This window comes from Euleptes europaea, chromosome 2 (genome assembly GCF_029931775.1).
Source record: "Euleptes europaea isolate rEulEur1 chromosome 2, rEulEur1.hap1, whole genome shotgun sequence".
Classification (NCBI taxonomy): domain Eukaryota; kingdom Metazoa; phylum Chordata; class Lepidosauria; order Squamata; family Sphaerodactylidae; genus Euleptes; species Euleptes europaea.
The window spans coordinates 91,878,420-91,901,129 of NC_079313.1; the positions used below are offsets into that span (position 1 = coordinate 91,878,420).

General features: G+C 43.3%; 1 protein-coding gene across 1 annotated transcript in view; it reads left to right on the top strand.

The window, feature by feature from the left end:
- RASSF5 (Ras association domain family member 5) overlaps positions 1-22,710 on the top strand; it is an 87,170-nt gene that overhangs the window by 4,820 nt on the left and 59,640 nt on the right. Inside the window, exon 2 of the mRNA XM_056845544.1 lies at positions 15,750-15,871. Within this exon, the coding sequence (XP_056701522.1) occupies positions 15,750-15,871 (122 nt within the window). The remainder of the gene's footprint in view (positions 1-15,749; positions 15,872-22,710) is intronic.

Genomic DNA, 22,710 nt, shown 5'->3' on the forward strand with positions numbered 1-22,710 from the left:
AACTGACAAGCCACATCCTCAGAAACATTTCACTTATTGCTGCACAGGCCCATTTAATATGGTGTCGTGGTTAGGGTGTCAGACTAAGATCTGGAAGACCCAAATTCAGATGTCAAGCCTGCCATGAAGCTTGCTGGGTGGCCTTGGGCTCGTCACATACTGTCAGCCTAGCCTACCTCACAGAGTTGTTGTGAAAATAAATTGGAGGCAGGGAGAATAATGTACAGCACCACGAGTTCCTTAGAGGAAGAGCAGAATAAAAATGTACTAAATAAACTTCAGATATGTATTTAAAGGGAGGGGGTGACAAGTTACTGCACCACAGCTACAATCCAAACAAACATGCAGACGCCTGATTTAAGGACCAGCAAATCCTGCCTTGTACAGGGTTTGATTAAGAACTGAGATTAGTTCTGAAAACTGATCAGAGTTTGGAATTGCATGGTAAAACCACTCCCCCTCTTCCCCCGCAACCTCAAAATCTCAAAAAGATTAAAAAAAATTAAAAAGAAAAATATAGTATGTGCTTCCCTTTAAAATATAATAATTTTTGTGCCTTTAAAAGAATGAGGAACAATATATCCTAATACTAGGGTCTAGCCTAACATGAATTAATTGCTGGGAAAATCCTTGCTTTGGGGAAATTTCACATCTGACTGTGCAGAAAAGTGTCTTGAACATGCAGGGTGATTTCCAGTGAGAGGGAAATAATGGGAAGATTTTGCACATCTCTGCTCTAAATACCTTGATAGACATAAAAGCACAGTAGAGAAACGACCGAATAGCAAATTTTGTAAAAGCAGCTAGAAGTCTGGCTCCCATAAATCTAGAGCAAGTGGCTTTGGGCTGTTTATGTGTGTTACATGAAATAGGAGGTAAAGACAAGAGAATGAACAAAATACCCCCTCTTGTGCTCATTGATGTTGACATGGGCCAAAGATAAAGATGTGGATTCATTTGTTCATGGATGGAAGGATTTCCGTCCACAGAGCATGGGCTTTCTCTTGTTCCCCCTCCCACTGCAGCCCCAAACACTCTCCAAAATGCTGTTCTTGGGGAGTCCCCTGGCCCCTAAGAGCAGCATTTGGGGCTGCAGCAGGAGGGGAAAAGGGGAGTAATTTGTCTTCTGTGGATGGAAATCTTTCCATCTGCAAAAATGCTTTGATGGACCCAAGCCAGTGTTTGGTCAGGGGAGGACTGTCATTGCTTGCAAGTATGTTGTGCTAAAGGCATTTCAGCTCTCTTCCTCAATAGGAATCTTTTAATATAAATGGCAGGGAGCAGAGGGGCAGCCAGGTGATTCTCCTAAGCAGCAATGAAATTGAGGCGGCTTGCCTTGTCAGTTTCATCAGACAACACAGAAAGGAGAGGTGAAGGAATGCTCCATCCTGAAACTGACAGGGCTTTCTCCCCCATCCTTACACGTGGGAGGAGAAGGTCAAAACGTGTAGAAGCCTGTACGACCTGTGGAGGACAAGTGAGTAAAGGAATTAAAATGTTTCACATAGCGCTCATCTGTCCACAGGTGACACGTAAAACTTAGGCAGGCTGACGTGCCCTTTTACAGCGTCATCGGTTAATTGGAAACAAACAAAAACAGATTTATTTAGAATGGTGTTTCTGCCTCCCACATGAGCATAACAGCATCAGGAGGAAGGCTGATAGGCATTTGGAAGTGGCCCCTGTGAGATCTGTCTTAGGCTTACTTGGGAGTTACGCTGAGCAATGAGCTTTTGGAGGTGTTGGGTAGTTCAGATCAATGTGATGAAGGGGAGAATGCTGCTGTGTGTTTTCTGGTCTTTCTAAAAGGAAAAAGCCGTTGATGTCGTGAGAAGGCGGGGAAGCTCATGTGAGGATGACTGAGTTGTTTGAGTAAGAAAGCTTGAAACATTTTTATTGCCTGACTTGGGGATTGCACACGCAGAGCCTCGGCTTCCATTTTATTTATCTGGAACTCTTCTTTGCCACCCTCGCTTGTGCTGTAAAACTCAGCATTTACGCGAAGAGATGAATAATGCATAATGGCATGCATATGGAGGAGCGAGGAAGAAGCAGACTGCAACAGCAATGCAGTATTTTTGATTTGTAAGAGTTTCAAATAATGGAGAACTTTCCCATCTGAAATTGAGGCTCTTTTCTTCCCCAAATGTGTGGTAGGTCTTCCTGGCTTTGGGCGCAAATGTTTATTAGCCACCATGTCTTGCTGCTGCCTGTCTTGAACCGTACCCTTCCCACCATTGTATAAATGAGAACTTGCCCCATTAATATTGAAAAGGAGGCCGCTGCACTCATCCAAGTACTCTGCAGAAGTGCTGAGAAAAAAAATCATAACTTGCATCCATATTAGTGTCACATGTTAGTGTCTGAAAGCTTTGTTGGCAGGTTAGTTTTCTTTGTAAAAAGGAAAGGGGTGGGGAGGGAAAAGACACATCTTCCATTGCTGGACTATATTTCACTGATTGTATGCAGTGTGGTTTCCATTTTATAGGTGGGAGTTTAAGGCCTGTGCATACTAATGCGCTGATCATTTTAAGTTTAGATTGTGAACAGCCTGTTTACAGCTATATAGAGACCATAATCCAGAGAAAATTGCAGATAGCTTTGCTTCAGTTCAGACCCCAGACAAACCCATAGTTTAATTAAGCTAACAAGGATTAGTTGATTGTCCAAATTGTTATCTGCGTTGGATTCAGCAGTCTGATCATGCAAGGATCCTGGCTCTTCTCCCCACCCCCAGCAGTGCCTCCCTGTGGAAAATTGATTTTGCCCATTTCCCCCTTCTCACTTCAGCCCACTGATCCAGTAGATGCTACATCACAAGGGGTCCACAGCCCTAAAATCAACTTTTCCAAGAATAGAAGCCACTGGTGGGGGTGGAGAGGAAAGCCAGGACTTTCAACACCTTCCACTAATAGATTGTTGGATATATTTGGTTAGAGATGCCTCAAACCAGGATCTGAAGCTGGTTTATTATCCTCAGATAGGCCTTTTATGCAGGGACATTTCCCTGCTGTCACCCCCGCTGACTGCTTCAGGGCTTCCATCTGATTATGCGTGCCTTTTCTGCCCGTCAGAGGTTGCCTTGCTCTCCCCACACCTTTTGCCTGCATTTCCAGATTCTGGCTAAAACAGCACCTGGAAAACACAGGCAAAACGCGCAGGGAGAATGAGGTGACCTCTGACAGCTGGAAAAGGCATACATAATCAAAAGGAAGCCCAAAGCAGTCGGTGGGGTGACCACAGGGAAACATCCCTGTGTAGAAGGCCTTTGTCTTAACTGTGATTTCAGGTGAGGTACGAACGTGGAAATCCTCACTTGTTCCCTGATGCCACTTCTTGCATTTCTTAGACTAAGTAGTCAGTTGTCAAGAATGGCTCAAAATGGGGCTATGGCCACTTGCCATGCTGTCAAGGAGCTGATGATGCAGCAACAGTCTTCTCTTAGATGAGCTCCACAGTGCAGGGTGGGATGCTAGCCAGGTTTCTGCACAAAACGGGCTAGATGTTTACCATTTCAACTTGCAGCTGGGAATTCAGAGGAGCTTGTAGATTGCAGCAATAGCTGGTTATTGTTCTATAGTGATCTAGCAACTGCCAATTAAAAATTCCCACCCCCTAAATCATGACATCAAAGTCAATGGAGTGCCCGTCATTCAGATGATCACACTAACCATGGTTCTGTTAAACCTTGGTTTCACTCTGTTTCTGTTCAAAGCAGGTAGCCAGTTTTGAAATTCAAACTTGCAAAAACTATGATGTCACACAGGATGGTGGGATCAGATCTTGCACGTTTAAGTCCTTGTACAAAGCCCTTTCCTATTATTCTCTGCTTTTGCATTACTCACTTTGTCCAGTATGATAAATAGTTCACAAAAGAACCCAGTATTATCAAAGCCCCAGTTTCCAAAGTGCAGTCCTGGTCTCCCCTACTGTAGCAGCAGGTGGATTTATTCTGTAAACCCTGAAATTTGATGCAGATAATCCTTTATTTAAATAGTTGCTCCTAAGTAAAGATGCTTATGCGTAACCGTTACCATACTTCATGTTGCGCACCTCAGATTTTTCTTCATTTAAATGAAGGATCATGTAGTATTTGCCCTGTGGTGTATTTAAATAAAATCACCCTAAATATGAATATGATAAGCATCTTATGCTGGGTAAATGTTAAATGATAAATTACCTCTCTCTCTCTCTTGAGGTTGCTAATGCCTTTGCCCTGCAGGATTTCAGCATCTCTGATTCACAGCTATTTCCCGGATTGGTTGTGTTATTTAGCTGAAGGGAGCCATGGATTTCAAGACAAACGTGTGAAGTATTCCTCCCTCTCTTATTGTTCAAGTGCTCTGGTCTTGCCAGCAGTCAGATGGCTGGCTTTAAGGGTTCCTGGCACCCATTTGGATTTGTTCATCATGTGAAAAACAAATATAGGCAAAAGATGGCAGTAAGTCTGTGAAGTTCTGCATAGAAACCTAGCACTTTTATTCTCTGTGGGTGACACTCTAGGGGGGAGGCTGTTGCCACTGGAATGGTGGGATTGTCCTGACCTTCCTCCTTGCATCTATAGATGTCTAGAGAAAGCTGCCAATGATTTGTTGCCCTCAGGGGTGGCCCAGCCGTAGAAGTAAGCTAGGCAAATGGCCTGGGGTGCCAAAATTCCAGGGGTGTATGCCTCAGCCATGCAGGTGTCTTGTCGGGAGAACCATTGCCTACATTTCTGGAGGAGTTGCACACAGGTAGTGTTATAATCCCACATCCCGTGCATGCAGTTGAATCCCTTGGGATCTCTGCCAGCTGCCATGGAAATCCACACATTGCCCATGGAAAATAACAGCCACACACTGAAAATGAAAGTAAGACATTAGTATTCTAGCTAGTTATTGGTAACTAATGTGCTGTTGTGCTGCCCTGCATACAATAAAGCACAAGGGGTGGAAGACTTCATTCATACCCCACCTTTCTCCCTAATGGAGACCCAAAGTGGCTTACATTTTTCTCCTGTCCTCCTTTGTATCCTCACAGCTACCCTGTGAGGTAGGCTGAGTCTGTGTGACTGGCCAAAGGTCACCCAGCATTTTTCTGAGGCAGAGTGGGGACTCAAACCTGGGTCTCCCAGATCCTAGTCTGACACTTGAACCCAGGGTAGTAAAAAATGGTGGACTGGCCCTGGCACAGGTGTCTGTGAATTAGAGGAACCAAAAATCATCAAGGAGTCTCTTCTGAGCCCATTTGCCAGATAGGCAACTTTTGAAATTTGTGAACGCCTGTTCAAGTGATGATAAGTTATTTCCCTAGCAGCTAGATTTTGCCATTAAGAACATAAGAACATAAGAAAGGCCCTGCTGAATCAGACCAAGGCCCATCAAGTCCAGCAGTCTGTTCACACAGTGGCCAACCAGGTGCCTTTAGGAAGCCACAAACAAGACGACTGCAGCAGCACCATCCTGCCTGTGTTCCACCGCACCCAAAATAATAGGCATGCTCCTCTGACACTAGAGAGAATAGGTATGCAGCATGACCAGTATCCATTCTAACTAATAACCATGAATACCCCTCTCCTCCATGAATATGTCCACTCCCCTCTTAAAGCCCTCCAAGCTGGCAGCCATCACCACATCCTGGGGCAGGGAGTTCCACAATTTAACTATGCATTGTGTGAAAAAATACTTCCTTTTATCTGTTTTGAATCTCTCGCTCTCCAGCTTTAGCAGAATACCCCGTGTTCTAGTATTATGGGAGCGGGAGAAAAACTTCTCCCTGTCCACTCTCTCCAAACCATGCATAATTTTATAGACCTCTATCATGTCTCCCCTTAGCCGTCTTCTTTCCAAGCTAAACAGCCCTAAGTGTCTTAACCGCTCCCCATAGGACAGTTGCTCTAGTCCCCTAATCATTTTGGTTGATCTTTTCTGCACCTTCTCAAGCTCTGTAATATCCTTTTTTAGGTGTGGTGACCAGAACTGTACACAGTATTCCAAGTGTGGTCTCACCATAGATTTGTACAAGGGCAGTATGATATCAGCAGTTTTATTCTCTATTCCTCGTCTAATTATGGCCAGCATGGAATTTGCCTTTTTTACAGCAGCCGCACACTGGGTTGACATCTTCATTGAGCTATCCACTACCACCCCAAGATCCCTTTCTTGGTCTGTCGCTGCCAGCACAGATCCCATCAGTGTATATGTGAAGTTGGGATTTTTTGCCCCAATATGCATCACTTTACACTTACTCACATTGAATCTCATTTGCCATTTTAATGCCCATTCTTCCAGTATGCAGAGATCCTTCTGGAGCTCTTCACAGTCCGATTTTGTTTTAACCACTCTAAATAATTTGGTGTCATCTGCAAACTTGGCTACTTCACGGTTTAACCCCAACTCCAGGTCATTGATGAACAGGTTGAAAAGCACCGGTCCCAACACAGATCCCTGAGGCACCCCACTGCTCACATCCCGCCATTGTGAGAACTGATCATTGATTCCTACTCTCTGCTTCCTATTTTTCAGGCAGCTCTCAATCCATAAGAGGACTTGTCCTCTTATCCCATGACTATGAAGTTTGCTTAGCAGTCTTTGGTGGGGGACTTGTCAAAAGCTTTTTGGAAATCCAAATACACAATGTCCACAGGCTCATTCCTGTCCACATGCTTATTGACGCTATCAAAAAAACTCTATATTACCTCTGTATGAGCCTATCTCTTTCTGGCAATTTGGAGATATTGTTTCTCTAATGCGATGGCTCAGAGATAGCTGATATGAGCATCATTTTCAAATGTTGGGTTTGACCTTGTGCACCTGTTTTTCATAGTTGCACTGTAGTTATTACTCACCCTTAGAGTCCCTTTTTACCACCTGGTGGTGACAAGAGGACTGTTATCCAGCACTAGAAATCTGCTCATACAATTCGTGTCTCAGATGTTTATAAAATGCTCTCAGTTTCTTGAATATGGAAAAGGGTCTCCTGGTATCCAAAACAAGCACTTCTGTTAAATAGCATGTTAAATAGCACTTTGCGATCCAACAGTTAATATGCATTCCTGAGAACAGTCAAATAGAAATATCTTGCAATTGGGGCCTTTTTTAAAAAGTCCCCTACATGATATACTACATTTGCTTCATTATGTAGATTTAATGCTGTGGTAGATGCCAAGCACAATAAACATTTTGCATTTTGGAGTATATCCTCATGTTGTGTGATGGTATCCCAATAGGCCCTAAGCTACCCTGGGACACCCTGCAAGGTGTTCAGGACTGGAGCTAGTGTTCAAAGGATGGAACAGTGCTGTGTAGCCAGAGACTAAAAGGTGATGGGTATCCATCTTCTTTGTGCCAGAAAGCTGATTGGGCTGAATCCAGGAATGTTGTACCATACTTTCCCCTGAAAGGAATGTTGCTGCTTTTCCATGAAGACAAAAGAAGACCAAGACAAGCCTCTAGCATTTCTATAGTTTTCTTGCAGTAGATCACATACATCGTGCCAGATCTCATCAACTCTATTCAGATGTACCCCTATTCCTATCCTGTCCTGTAGCCAGCCTAGTCCTCTGACTCACTTCTTCCGGACCCCACCTTAATTTCCAATTCCTTGAGACCACCCCCTCAAACCTTTGCTTTCTTAGCTCTGTATGTGTTGGGAATTTTGTTTGTGTGTGTGCAACTAATTTGATTACTTTTAATAAAATCCTTCAAATGCATAAAACGTTTCATTATTGGGACTCTTTCCATTGGTTTGCTCATCTGGCGTATAAAATTGGTTCAAAGATCCCCACACCAGCCTCTTGCAAAGTTCTATCTAGTCTCCAGCTAATTTCCCCCAATAAAAGGAGACCTTTGTGCTTGGCATAACAATTGGATAGAATCATTTGATTTCTCCCCCCAAACTTTTTTTTTTTTTTAGCTTCAGAGAAATTGGTAGAGTTGTGACTTGAGTTGTGCAAGAGTGAATTCCAGAAATAGTTAAACATTAAAAATGGCCTTGTAGGTCGTATTTACACTTGTGGAATGTTTAGATACCTACATCAAGGCAAAACATATTTGGAAGGGGTTGGATTCGAGCAGTTGTTTAGAAGGGAGTGGGAGAATGGAAGGGAGTGGGAGAATGAACACACCACGCTGAATCCAAGAGGACACTTAATCCTGTTTTAAAACAGAAAGAGGCCTGTCTATGCCATAGCTACTGTCAGTCTCAGGCCTCTGCCTCTAGTATCCCTCAAGCAAAGTCATCCAGACAGGTAGATCTGAAGCAGTAATACTTTATTAGGAACTAATAGGCAAATTAAAGAACTGACTGCTCACAGGCAAGCAAGGTTAGCATTAGAGATCTCTAGGAGGTTACTTGCTTGAAAACACTAGTGCAGAAGAATAAGATAAACATTGCTAGGCAACAGTGAGATAGTGGTTCTCATGAGTGGAGACAAAACACTCTGCAGCTGTGGCACAAATGAAAGTATACACAGGAGCTTCAAAACCCTGGGAACCAAGGACTTGACTTGTGGCCAGCACTTGGCCTGAACTCATGTCAAGAGCCTGACTGGACCTTGCATTCAGTTGGGAACCTGACAGCTACATTCTTAGCATGTTCCCCAAGTGGCCTGCTCGTCCTTATCCACTTGCTCAGCTGGCTTGGTGATTTCTAAGTTTTTGCCATTGCCTTTGTTCAAGAGGCCGTTGAAGAGCCGCCCTGTTCTGAAGTTCCCTTTTGGGCAACTTTGAAGGAGACCAGCATGCAGACAAGGCAAGGCGCGTTTCATGTGTTCTTGTCACATTTCACTTGCAGCATATCTGTGCTGCTATTGGGGGGGGGGCATGTTTCCCATGCAAAAGACTGAATGTGTGTGATGTACTAAAAAACTTAATGAGTATTACACAGCGTCTGTTGGGGAGGGAAAGCAGAGGAACCTTGAAATCCGTTTGTAAAGTAGTTGGATTTCCAAGATTGTTCAATAACTAAATTCCGGGACTATGAAGTAGTCACTTCTTTGCAATGTGCCTTAATTCATTCTTTCAAAGACAAAGAGGCCCCAGTAGAAAAGGAAGGTTGATGAGGGAATGAGTGGAAAGAAGGGCAATGCAAAGCTAGGCCAACGTGAAGGAAAAAGGTTGTCCCTGGCTAATAATTCAATGTGACAAAAACGAGGAGGTGTAGCAGTACCAATGATGGCTCACAGGATGTGATGAGGATGACACTCCTCACCAAAATATTGGCAACAGGTAGCATAAAATTTGCAGATGGAGAAACAGTCTCAGTACTTCTTGATGCAGTGTTCAAAACCTGATTGGATCTTAGAAACTGATTTAGCAGCTTAGTTTATCTTGTGCTTTGTTGGGTGTATTTGTGAGTGAGAGAACAGGGAAGAATAAGGCCGGATGGGTTGGCACTGATGTTTAGCAGTTAAGACAGCATCTGCTGCGCTTTGCAACTTCCAGGATGTCTACTGGAATGTGCACTTTTGTTTTATATTGAGCAGACAAGCAGAGCCAAAGCTCACAATGAAGTGGGGAATAGGGGGATGTATTCCTAGCAGGTTCTCCCCATTCCCACCCTCAGAGAAGGAACCAGGTCATGCAACTTCACACAATACAAAAGAAACTCCTTGTGTGTGCTTATCTGTGCCCTTCGGACTAAATCTGGGGCAGTCATATCAGATGTAACTTCTAAAAGGATTTCTTGGTGGTTCAGCTGATGTAATTGTCTCTCTCATTCATTCCTTTATTTAAAATATTTATATCCTGCCTTTCCACATCATTTAGGTTGCCAGATAATGGGATGATTATAACATACTGGGAACGTGGGCGGATGTGAACAACATGCAATTAAACAAGGATAAATGCAGAATTCTGCATCTGGGTAACGAAAAAATGAGAAAACATGCATATTGGATGGGGATACACTTCTGGGTAGCAGTGTATGCAAACAAGAACTTGGGGCATGGGTGGACTGTAAGCTAAATATGGGCAACCAGTGTGATGCAGTGACAAAAAGGCTAATATGGTCTTGGGATGTATCGACAGAGGCATAACATCCAAACTGCAGATGTCGTAGGCCCCCCTACACCAAATTGGTCAGGCTGCACCTTGAGTACTGTGCGTAGTTCTGAGGCTTCACTTCAAAAAGGAAGTGGACAGAATGTAGTGGGTGCAGAGGAGAGCAACGAGGATAAACGGCCCCTATAAGGAGAGGTTGAGGGGGGACATGATTGCTCTCTTTAAGTATTTGAAGGGCTGTCACTTAGAGGAGGGCAGGGAGCTGTTCCAGTTGGCAGCAGAGCATAGGACTTGCAATAATGGGGTTAAATGATGGGCAGAGGTACCAGCTGGATATTTGGAATATTTAGCAGTGGAATCGGCTGCCTAGGGCTCCTCCTCACTGGCAGTCTTCAGGCAGTGGCTGGATGATCACTTGACGGGGATGATTTAGGCTGATTCTGCATTGAGTAGGGGGTTGGAGTAGATGGCCTGTATGACCCCTTCCAACTCTATGCTTCTGTGATTCCAAGATTCTGTGTGTTCAGTTATAACATAGTTTTCCCCCCAACTTGAATGGAATCGGTGTTGTGTTTGTGTATTGTGTACTGCTTTGATTTGCAAGAAATCAGTGCAAATTCATACCTGAAACTAAAAAGAACAAAATAGAAAAAGAACACCCTAATGTTCTCCGCAGACCCTAGTCTTCCCCGCAGCCTTTTTTTTTTTTAATTTGGTCCTTCTAGGGGGTGACTGGAAACAGTATTGTGGAAGTAAAATTGTGATATAGGGGGTGAAGGGAGAAGAGAAAAACAGAATTAAAAGTAGGAGAAGCAATGGGAAATCAATCCAAAGAAAGGCATTGAACATTGCTAATTCTTTCTGTTGCCTAATCCTCTTACGCTGTCCTATAAAATACTATGTACATTGATGGCACAATAGAATAGTATTTACTCTTGAAGTAGAAGTCCTGTAGTATACCCAGAACAAAAATGGATATAACTTTTTGCTTTGATCATCAGCCATGTTGCTTGGTGGTGAGAGACAAAGATTGATCAGCTGTTTCTACCCCTAAAGTCAGTAGATGTTCATGTGGATAGTTACTCTGCATGCCTATTCCAGATGGGTAGCAATGTTTGTTGTAGCAAAATAAAACAGGAGACCAGTGCTTAGGACTGTAGCCCAGGAGTTATTACTTTGGAGACATTTCTACGGTCAGTAGTTATACATTGTACTATTGTGTGAATACTGCTTAAGTAACCATGCTGACATACTATGAGAAGACAAGAGTCACTGGAAAAGACAATTATGCTAGGAAAAGTTGAAGGCAGCAGGAAAAGAGGAGGACTCAACAAGAGATGGATTGACTCTATGAAGGAAGCCACGACCCTCAATTTGCAAGATCTGAGCAAGGCTGTTAAGGCTAGGTCACTTTGGAGGACATTGAATCGCCGAGAGTTGGAAGCGACTTGGCGGCACTTAACACACACACACACAACCATGCTGAGTGAGACCATTTGTGTCTCTTCCATGACAATCCATTTTTAAGGACTTCATATAGCAGTCTGAAAGATCCTCTGTTACCTGCAGCAATAACATTCAAGAATTACCCCATCTCTATCAGTTATCACTTGTGTGTGAGAAGGGAATGGCCTGCTATTCCCTTGAAAGATTCATTTAATGGCCTGCATATACTGCAGCCAGCTGCTTTTACGTTTTCATTTTTAATTACAGTGCTTTGCAGGCTTTTTGGGTTTATTGATTTCTTTACCTCTTTACCTCCTTTCTAACAGTTGCATCCAGAGTGTTGTAATTGCAAACCATTTGAGTCCTTAGCACAGCCTCTTAGCATAAAAGGAATAAAGGTTTTATTTCTGCAGTCATGAATTTTGATGACATTGTGAAGGCAGCTGAGGCCATAATGGTTGATGCTTTGTACCAGCTGGTTGGGTGCAAAGCAGGACTACGAACCTTTGCTGGAGATAATATGTTGGGCAGAGCTTTGCCTAGCATGCAACCCTCAAACTTTGGTGTGTTTAGCTGCTGAGAAATTAATTTGAAAGCACAATCTATGTGCAAGATAACCCTTCATTTCCTAGCCTGGGTTCTACCGATGGCTAGTTCCCATCAGCATGTGTTGGAAATGCAAGTTTTAACTACTGACATTGCTGTCTCCATTTAAAATGCCATAGTGATGATCAGGGTCATACTGAGTTTAGCATCTCCCATTTGATTCTGGCTGATCCTGAGTGCAACCAAAAAAACCCAGAGAATAAAACAGTGGCTCCGTTCTGGCAATGTTAAAATCAGTCCAAAGAGCAAGGGAGCTAGCTTTACTCAAATCCTTCCCATGCTCAAAGGATCTTGGTGGTCCCAGAGGGATAGCTGTGTTGCAGCAGAGATAACCAGGAGCCTTGCGGCACCTAAAGGCTAAGAAAATTTTATCCCAGAATGAGCTTTCCATGGGCTTCTTCAGGTATAACGAGTTGATTATCAATGTGCTGTCATTTTATGTAGAAGTGTTTAAAAATAAAATAAAATCCACTTGCTCAGAGAGGCATGAAAAGCAGGGTGAAATGCAATCATGTAAAATTCAAATTTAATCAAGATTCGCTATTATGCTAGTCTAATTAAACAACTGTAATGGTTTCAGACTGCCTCCTCCCCTGGCTTGAGCAAAGACTTAGGACTTCTGAGTCATTGCAGGTGTCAACTAGTTGAGCATAACTAACAAATGGTTTTTGCATTTTGCTTGGTAAGATTTGAATTTTACATACCGGTAATCGCATTTTACCATTAACTTCCTACATTTCATGGCTTTTTAAAACACACTGGTGTGTGCGCGCTTTAATATTTCTACATAAAATAGCTGCATTGTGAAGATCTATAATTTTCATCTGGAAAAATGGGCTGGCATTAATTAATGCATATGCTGGAATAAAATTCAATTTGTACCTTGGATTATTCCATATTATCCTATATTCTTTATTAGTGGAAACATTTTACCTCTGAGAATCAGCTATCTATTTGCAGGTTGTAATTGTAATAACTAAGTGGATGGTGGTTAAAACTCCTAAAAATGATCATCCAAATAATGGTGAGTCCCATACCGGACAGTTATGACTTTCTGCATCATTATTGGTAGGACTTGTAATTGCAGAGATTCTGTGAAACATCTCACCCCTCCTGATTTGATTTGAAAATCCCCATTTTGAGTGTGTTTGCTTCTCCCTTGCAGAAACTGAACCACAAGTCTTTTTTTTCTTGTGACACTAGATTAAAGTATAGCAGCACCTTAGAGACCAACAAGATTTTGGGCGTATTAGCTTCCGAGAGTCCAATCTCTCTTTGCCAGATATGAGCTAGAATGGAGATTTTTGAGTCGTAATATAATTGGCAGCAACTTCAGCAAACTTCTGTCCCACCGTCAACCTGACTATGAACCAATCCACACAAGAAATACATTTTTAGACACCACTGTACAAATACATAACGGAAGCATAAAAACCACCATATACCAGAAACCTGCTGATCACCAAAGATATCTACACACCTCCAGTCACCATCCTAAACAATCTATCCTCTACAGCCAAGCTCTACCCTACAGCCACATCTGTAGTGATCCCTCAGACAGAGGATCTACAACAGGATCTACCACAGACTTCCTTGGAATTACAATACCCATCTGATGTAGTAAGGAAACCATCAACAAAGCCAGAATGATACCAAGGGATAACATGCTACAAAAAAGGCCCAAATGAAACTACAACAGAACACCACTTGTGGTCACATATAGCTCTCAGCTGAAACTGGTTCAACGTATCATTAACTACTTACAACCTATGCTGGACCATGATACTCCTCTCTCACAGACATTGGGAGATAAATTTTCTCTTGCCCACAGACGGCCTCCTAACCTTAAACAATTTCTCACCCAAACCCATGCCCTTCCTAACATGGACATGGACTCTGGGACCAGGGCCTGCAACAAACCAAGATGCCAGTTCTGTCTCCTTGTTCACTCTGACAACACAATTATTAGACCTATCAACACCAGTCATACCACCTCAGGTTCATTTACTTGTTCATCTTCCAACATTATATATGCCATCAAATGTCAGCAGTGCCCTTCCACTCTCTACATCAGACGAACAGGTCAGTCCCTATGCAAAAGAATAAATGGGCATACAGCCAACATTAAAAACTACTAGTAGAATGTTTTAATCTTCCAGATCATTCCATTGCTGACCTAAGAATGGCGGTCCTCAAACAGAAGAGCTTCAAAGGAGATTACATCATGAGATTGCTGAACTGGAGTTCATTCACAAGTTCAGAACAATGGATCCCTCCTCCTGGGCAGAATAGGGACATATGATTCTTTTCTCACGACAGATGCTAATTTTCTGTCCCTGAGCATTTCCCCTCTGTTCTAATCAAGCTGATTACAATGCGTACTGTGCCTCTGCATCCTTAGTTCCTTCTTCACAACACCCCTCCCACCTTCTAACTGGGATATAAGGACTTGGAGGTCTCCATTCTAATTCATATCTGATGACAGGAGCTTTGATTCTCGAAAGTTTACACCTCAAAAATCTTGTTGGTCTCTAAGGCACTCCTGGACTTGAATCTAGCTGTTCAACTGCAGACCAACACAGCTACCCTCTGAAATTTTCTTGTGATATTCCGTTTTCTCAACACATTTTCCTGTGTTATTTTTGTGTTAGTTGGGTGTGAATACCATAAACAAGACAGGCAAATTTGGAAACAGCTGCAAAAAACGGGACAGGATGAAAACGTTTGTGACGACAATATAAAAACGAGAAGAGGCCATATTTGTACAACCCTAAGTAATTACTTCCTTGTATGTGGCTGAGCACTCTTTGTGTGTGCGTCTGCGCACATGGTGGATTGCATGATCTCTCTCTAGAGTTTTAAAGGCATACTCATGAGGTGATTCCACTTTTCCTTTGCGTTTCCATGTATGTGGTTTAGAAAACCTAATTATGTAGTCTGTGGATTAAGTTCACAAACCTACCTGGAGAAACAATTAGAGACTGTGGTCTGTTGGTTCTTGTAGGTTATCCGGGCTGTGTAACCGTGGTCTTGGAATTTTCTTTCCTGACGTTTCGCCAGCAACTGTGGCAGGCATCTTCAGAATAGTAACACTGAAGGACAGTGTCTCTCAGCGTCAAGGGTGTAGGAAGAGTAACATTACTCTTCCTACACCCTTGACACTGAGAGACACTGTCCTTCAGTGTTACTACTCTGAAGATGCCTGCCACAGTTGCTGGCAAAACGTCAGGAAAGAAAATTCCAAGACCACGGTTACACAGCCCGGATAACCTACAAGAACCAATGAACTCTGACCGTGAAAGCCTTCGACAATATTTTTATACTTTGGTCTGTACTCTGGGAATAGTTTACTGTTAGTAGGATCCTATTATATAATTTCTGTACCACTTAATGGGTCATGTGAATGCTTGTGCTATGCTTCAGTTCTTTTTGTTTGGCTCCAGACTTCTACAGACCTAAAGCATTGTTTAGTTAATGTCCCATTTTGTTGATCGTACTGACTTACTAAGTGTAATCTGCCTTGAGTCGCTGTGAGAATGGCCGAGTGTAAATAAATAAATGAATAAATATGTCTTTAATGTTAGATGCATTTCCCCATGTGTAGTCTTCCCCCTCCCTCTCTGTTACTGGAGCTGCCAGAAACACAGATAGGAAGAACGTGGGTCTCCTGTATTCATCCCTTGCCCTCATTTTGTTCCATTTGTTCTTCCTGCCTAGACTGCAAGTACACCTGCCATCAGGAATGCAAAAGCCTCATCCAGCTGGACTGCAGCCAGCAGGAAGGACAGACCCGCAACAAACCTTCGCCAGAAAATACCTTAACCCAAAACTACTGCCAGGTATGAATTGTCAATGTCCTCAGATTGTCTGGGATAGGGAGTGGTACTGAAGAGTTTTGGAGTTAGCTGGAAGCTGGTAGAGCAAGCAGGGAAAGTCTGTGGATTGGGGGGGGGGCGGGGAGTGTTCGGCAAAGCCAAACCAAAAAATACCTTATTGGCATTCAGCTCTGCCCAGGCCACTGCCGCCTCCAGGTTCCACGTGGGGCTCAGAGGCAGCTCTGCACTCACCACCGCTGCGGCTTCCAGGCTCCACGTGGGGCTTGGAGGCGGACACTGCAGCCCTGGAATCAAGGTAAGTGGGGGGAGGTGGGGAGGGTGAAATGGGATGGTGGTAAAATTCGGATTTGTCTCTAATAGACCTGGATTTTTTCAGAAATCCAGATATTCCTGATATGGGGGTTCAGGAATATCCGGGTTTACCGAAAAATTTCAGGTCCATTAGACCCGAATTTGAAATTTACCAATTGTTTTTTTTTTGTACACCCCTATTTGTGGATATGAAATGACAGAACGTTACATTCTTTCTTCTTTACTGGCAATTGCTGAAATCCAAAATATACCGTATGAATTTGCAAAGAGCCTCCAGCTGATGCCATGCCTGGATCTATAAACTGGCATCACATTGGTTCAGCATATGTTTTTCAAACTTCCTTTATGACAGGCTTCCTCCAAAGTAGGGAGGTCAGTTGGGGAGTGAGGTAGGCATACTGGGGAGAAGCTAGTGGAAATTTGTAGCTGTTTGGCTCGTTGCAGTCTGTCTGAAAAAGTACACAGTTGTGGCAAGTGGTTGCAAGATAGAAATAGAAGGAAGGACCCCTGAGTAGGCCTAGTGGCACAGGCGAATAACAATGCAGAATGTGGACATTGTCCTCAAGGTAGAGAAGGAGGGAGGGGGAAAGCAGACATGAGGTCTCAGACTTTGAGGTTGGAACTTGGCGGAAAACATTCTGGCTTAACCCTGGGACCAACCCTAGGACAGAAGAAGCTAGTGTTTCTGAGCATATGCAGAGTCTTGGTTTTTGTAATGAGCAAGTTGGCAATAGTGATCACAATGGCATCAAATTTAATGTATATGTAAGTGGGAAAGTGACTGGGAAATCTCACACAATTACCTTTGACTTTAAAAGAGGGAACTTCTCTAAAATGAGAAAACTGGTAAAGAGGAAGTTGAAAGGAACAGTTAGGAGGGTTAAATCTCTTGAAAAGGCTTGGGGGTTACTCAAGTCCACATTACTAGAGGCTCAGCTAGCTTGTATACCGCAGGTCAGGAAAGGTAGTAATAAGTCCAAGAGGTCACCACCATGGCTAACATGTAAGGTGAAGGAAGCAATTAGAGAAAAAAACTCTTCCTTCAGAGACTGGAAGGTTTGCCCAAACGAGGCAAACAGAAGCAAACTCAAACTTGCACAAAGGAAATGCAAGCAGATAATTAGAGATGCAAAAAAAGATTTTGAGGGGCATATTGCTAAACACATCAAAACAAACAATAAGAAATTCTTTAAGTATATTAAGAGTAGGAAACCAGCTAGGGAAGCGGTTGGACCATTGGATGACAATGGGAATAAAGGAACTCTAAGGGAGGATAAAGCGATTGCTGAAAAACTAAATGAATTCTTCTCATCTGCCTTCACTGTTGAAGATACAGGGTAGATTCCTTCTCCTGAACAGAGATTTTGGAGAGGGGAAAAGGAAGAACTGAGGCAAATAGTGGTAACAAGGCAGGAAGTCCTAGAACGTCTGACAAACTGCAAACTAACAAGTCACAGGGACCAGACGGTATTCATCCTAGAGTTCTTCAAGAACTCAAATGGGAAATTGCTGAACTTCTAACAAAGATATGTAATATGTCCCTTCGATCAGCCTCTGTACCAGAGGACTGGAGAATGGCCAATGTAACACCCATTTATAAAAAAGGTTCCAGGGGGGACCCAGGAAATTACAGACCAGTTATCTTAATGTCTGTTCCGGGTCAACCCAGCGTGTGGCTGCTGTAAAAAAGGCAAATTCCATGCTGGCCATAATTAGACAAGGAGTAGAGAATAAAACTGCTGATATCATACTGCCCTTGTACAAATCTATGGTGAGACCACACTTGGAATACTGTGTACAGTTCTGGTCACCACACCTAAAAAAGGATATTACAGAGCTTGAGAAGGTGCAGAAAAGAGCAACCAAAATGATTAAGGGACTAGAGCAACTGACCTATGGGGAGCAGTTAGGACGCTTAGGGCTTTTTAGCTTGGAAAGAAGGCGGCTGAGGGGAGACGTAATAGAGGTATATAAAATTATGCATGGTTTGGAGAGAGTGGACAGGGAGAAGTTTTTCTCCCTCTCCCATAATACTAGAACACGGGGTCATCTGCTAAAGCTGGAGGGTGAGAGATTCAAAACAGATAAAAGGAAGTATTTTTTCACACAATGCATAGTTAAATTGTGGAACTCCCTGCCCCAAGATGTGGTGATGGCTGCCAGCTTGGAGGGCTTTAAGAGGGGAGTGGACATATTCATGGAGGAGAGGGGTATTCATGGCTGTTAGTTAGAACGGATATTAGTCATGCTGCATACCTATTCTCTCTAGTATCAGAGGAGCATGCCTATTATTTTGGGTGCGGTGGAACACAGGCAGGATGGTGCTGCTGCACTCGTCTTGTTAGTGGCTTCCTAGAGGCACCTGGTTGGCCACTGTGTGAACAGACTGCTGGACTTGATGGGCCTTGGTCTGATCCAGCAGGGCCTTTCTTATGTTCTTATGTTCTTATGAGCACGAATTGTTTTGCACACTTGAGTTTATGCGAAAGTGCTTCGATGTCAGAATGTGGTTTCCTTGCCATGGTACTCCCTGTTTCAGAAATACAGCACTAGCACTAATGGAAATAAATAGGATTTGTCCTTTGCTGGCAGCGTGCGTTGCCCTCTTTCCTGCTTGGATTCAGAGTTGCTTTTTTATGATGAAGGCTACATGGCAAAAGCAATACAATGCCTTTCCAAAAGCCCTTCATCCTACGTGGAAACTAAAAGTGCGTGCTTGCACTGCCTTCGTGTAGGAATGTTCATGATTGGCAATGAGGCTTCCATAGTGAAATCTCTGCTCTGCTTGCAGTTCAAATGTGCAGATGGTTCTTGGATTGGCACTTTTCTGGGGTGCAGCCCCAAAGTGTTCTGGCCTTAGTGAAGAAAAGATTGTCTCTAAGGGGGTGGTGGTGCAAGGGTTAAAAATACAAGAGTATTGTTGGAATGAGGGAGATGCCAACAGACGAGTAATAAATCGGGGCTTGAGGTTTCAGCTCTTGTTCTGTGGGGGTTGATGGAACACTTCTTTTTCTTCATCTGACTACAAGATGGGCCTGGATGCATTCCTTGCTTCATGAGAAATGCTGAACCTATCATAACGTTTTTCTCTTGATAGCTGTCTGAGGTACTGGAATTTTGCTTTTTCACACTGCACAGTGACTCTACCGCTCTTGCTTGTGCGTCTTACCACAGCTTCAACCTTTCACCAATTGTTGGGAAATTTTAATATCTTGGTCTCCTTCGCTTTAGGTTATATAAGAGCTTTTTGTATGTATGATGCACATTGCTTGCACACAGTTTTGAATGTTGTAAATATATATGTAAATATTGGTGATAGAACACAATAAGAATTATTCATTGAGATATAGACTATAGTGTTTTGTGATTTATGGTGAGCCTGTGTGCTGTTTTTTCTTTACACTTACGTGATATAGCCCAAGTGGTTTATTTCCTTTGGTTGAACCTCCAGGTACTGGCTGGAGATAATCTCCTCTTACAACTGATCTCCAGCCAATAGCGATCAGTTCCCCTGGAGAAGATGGCTGCTTTGGCAATTGGACTCTATGGCATTGAAGTCCCTCCCTTTCCTAAACCCCGCCCTCCTCAGGCTCCACCCAAAAAACCTCCCGCCTGCTGTGAAGAAGGATCTCCAAGTATTTCCCAACCCGGAGCTGTTAACCCTATGGGGCAGTCAGCTCTTTAAAGACATTCATAGAGAAGGGCCAGTGAGCTCATCAATCCAAGGCAAGGATTCATTGGCTCAGGGGCCTGCTACTTCCAGTACTGGGACCTGGCAACCTTGCTTCAGAGGGAGGTACATCTTAAGAGTCAGGAGTTAAACAAACTCTGTTTCAGAAGTGTTCAAAGTTTCAGAGGTCGAATATAGTAATATGATGCTGAGTTGAAAGTCTGCTGGCAAAAAATGTAGACTTGGGGGAAATTAAGCTTGTTTTAATGAGCTTTGCCCACAGGGAAAGTTGAGTTTGAACTTATCAGTGAGATATCAGCCAGCAAGAGAGAGTCTCCTTGTTCTGCAGATGGTACCTGTCATGGTTCTTTGGATAGGAGTGACTCCCAAGATGAGAAGCTGCTTTATACAGGGAAAAAATGGAGTTATGAACAAATTAGGAAGTACTGTCTTGGAGATCAGAACTCTTGCAACTGAAATGATTTTATTATATCTAAAATGAATTGTTCACTTTGAAGAATTTGATTGTCCTCCTCCAACTCTAATTTCAATCCAGAATCCTAACCAAAAAATCTTTGAACAAAAACTACAGTCATTAGTAGTTTTCAGTGATAGGTAGCTGGTTAGGTCACCTGACTGTTGCGTGTAAGGAAACCTGACCTAGATGTCTGAACTGAATATGACTTCTCCCTCAGGAAATCCTTCTCTGAAGATGAGTTTCCCCATGTTGACAGTGTTACTTTAGAGCTGCATCCATAAGTGGTCTGAAAAGTCTGATTGGATTATACTAGAGAAAGTAGCATCATGTAAATCCCTATACCCAGGTAAACAAGAAATGCCCTGAGCCGGTTAATGGAGCTAGCAAAAAAACATTAGTAGAGATTCAAGTTGAAAAGTTTAATATTAACTAAACAAATACTGGCTTCCCTGGACTGATGTAAAATAAAAGCCTTATTCAGCTTGGACAAACCCACTGCTCTTAACCACTACACCATGCTGGAATCAAGGCAGCTTACATTTGCCACACCAAATTGCAAAAAATAAAATAAAACAATAGCTTGATAACTCCATCAGCATTAAAACCACCTAAACCACAGCAGAAGTCATCTGTTGCAACCATCCATAAACTGCATTATCTTTCACAGAGGCTTTCTGAATTGAAACACTTTTTAAATGGTCCAGGTGAAAAGCAAGGAGTGAAGATGCTCTCTGCTCCTCTTCAAGCAAACCGTTTTACAACATGGGCCCCCCAAGCATGTCCTCCTCCGAGCTGAGACAGAGCAGACTGTTTTAAGGGAGGATACAGCAAGGAGGAGACGAACTGGGAAGGTGAATGACAATATCAGACTGGGCATTGCCACAGCTTTAATCCTATACCCCCATGTTCTTTTCCATGAGTTTTACCGCATAAAGTAGACTTTCACATATGCAGTAGTGTCCTTTGCTTAGTTAAAAATGTGAACTGTCTAGGTCTTGAGCTTGTCAACCCATGTAAGTGGACTTGAGGAAACTGGTGCCTTTCAGGGCATCTCAAGGCTTGATTTTGGGACCTCTCAGAGTGGTAAGCTGCAGTACTGCAGTCCAAGCTCTGCTCATGACCTGAGTTCGATCCCTATGGAAGTCGGTTTCAGGTAGCTGGCTCCAGGTTGACTCACAGCCTTCCATCCTTCTGAGGTCGGTAAAATGAGTACCCAGCTTTCTGGGGGTAACGTGTAGACGACCGGGGAAGGCAATGGCAAACCACCCCATAAACACAGTCTGCCTAGTAAACGTCAGGATGTGACATCACCCCATGGGTCGTTAATGACCTGGTGCTAGCACAGGGGACTTCCTTTACCTTTGAATCACTATAGGTTATGCTGAAGGGTTTGATTCTGTAGCAGAGGCCTGTAAACTAACCATTAAAGAAGAAAGATGAGTTAGGATGGCTGAACAGTGAATTGCATGTTCAGCTGGGCCTAATTTAAGCCTTCCGTTTACATTAGGCTGTGTGTGTGTGTGTGTGTGTGTGTGTGTGTGTATACTGGGAAATCCAGGTTGAAATCCCTGCTTGTGCCATGGATGACCTTGAGCTAGTCACACTCAGCCCAGCCTACCTCACGGGGTTGTAGTGAGGATAAAACAGAGGCGGGGAGAATAATGTAAGCTGCTTTTGGATCCCCATTGGGGTGAAAGGCAGGATATAAATAAAGAAGTGCTGGGCACAGCCAGAGGCAGGAGCCAAAGAGCCCAAAGGTTCTTGGACCTTAGCTTTGTTTGGGAAATTTCTGTAAGCTGTTCTAGGTTCCTTTGGGGAGAAAAACGGCATAGAAATGCCTGTATAAATAAATCATAGAATCATAGAGTTGGAAGGGACCACCAGGGCCATCAAGTCCAACCCCCTGCACAATGCAGGAAATTCACAACTACCTCCCCCCTCCACACCCCTAGTGACCAGAAGATGGCCAAGATGCCCTCCCTCTCATCATCTGCCTAAGGTCACAGAATCAGCATTGCTGACAGATGGCCATCTAATCTCTTCTTTAAAACCTCCAGGGAAGGAGAGCTTACCACCTCCCGAGGAAGCCTGTTCCACTGAGGAACCACTCTAACTGTTAGAAAATTCTTCCTAATGTCTCAATTGCTCTTGACCAAGCTCTTGACCAAGCTACCCTCTCTTTCAAGCTCCGTTTCCCCATCAGTCAAATGGTAATAGGAGTGACCAGCTGAGAAAACAATCTAAATAAAAAACGTTGCACTTTAAAAGGACCAGGCATGTTGTGGTGAGAGAGAACTGACCTTGGCTTTTTCCAACTTCTTGCTGACTTGGGAGATGTTGAAATGGAAGGAGAATGAGTCAGATGGAGCTAATGTTTTACCC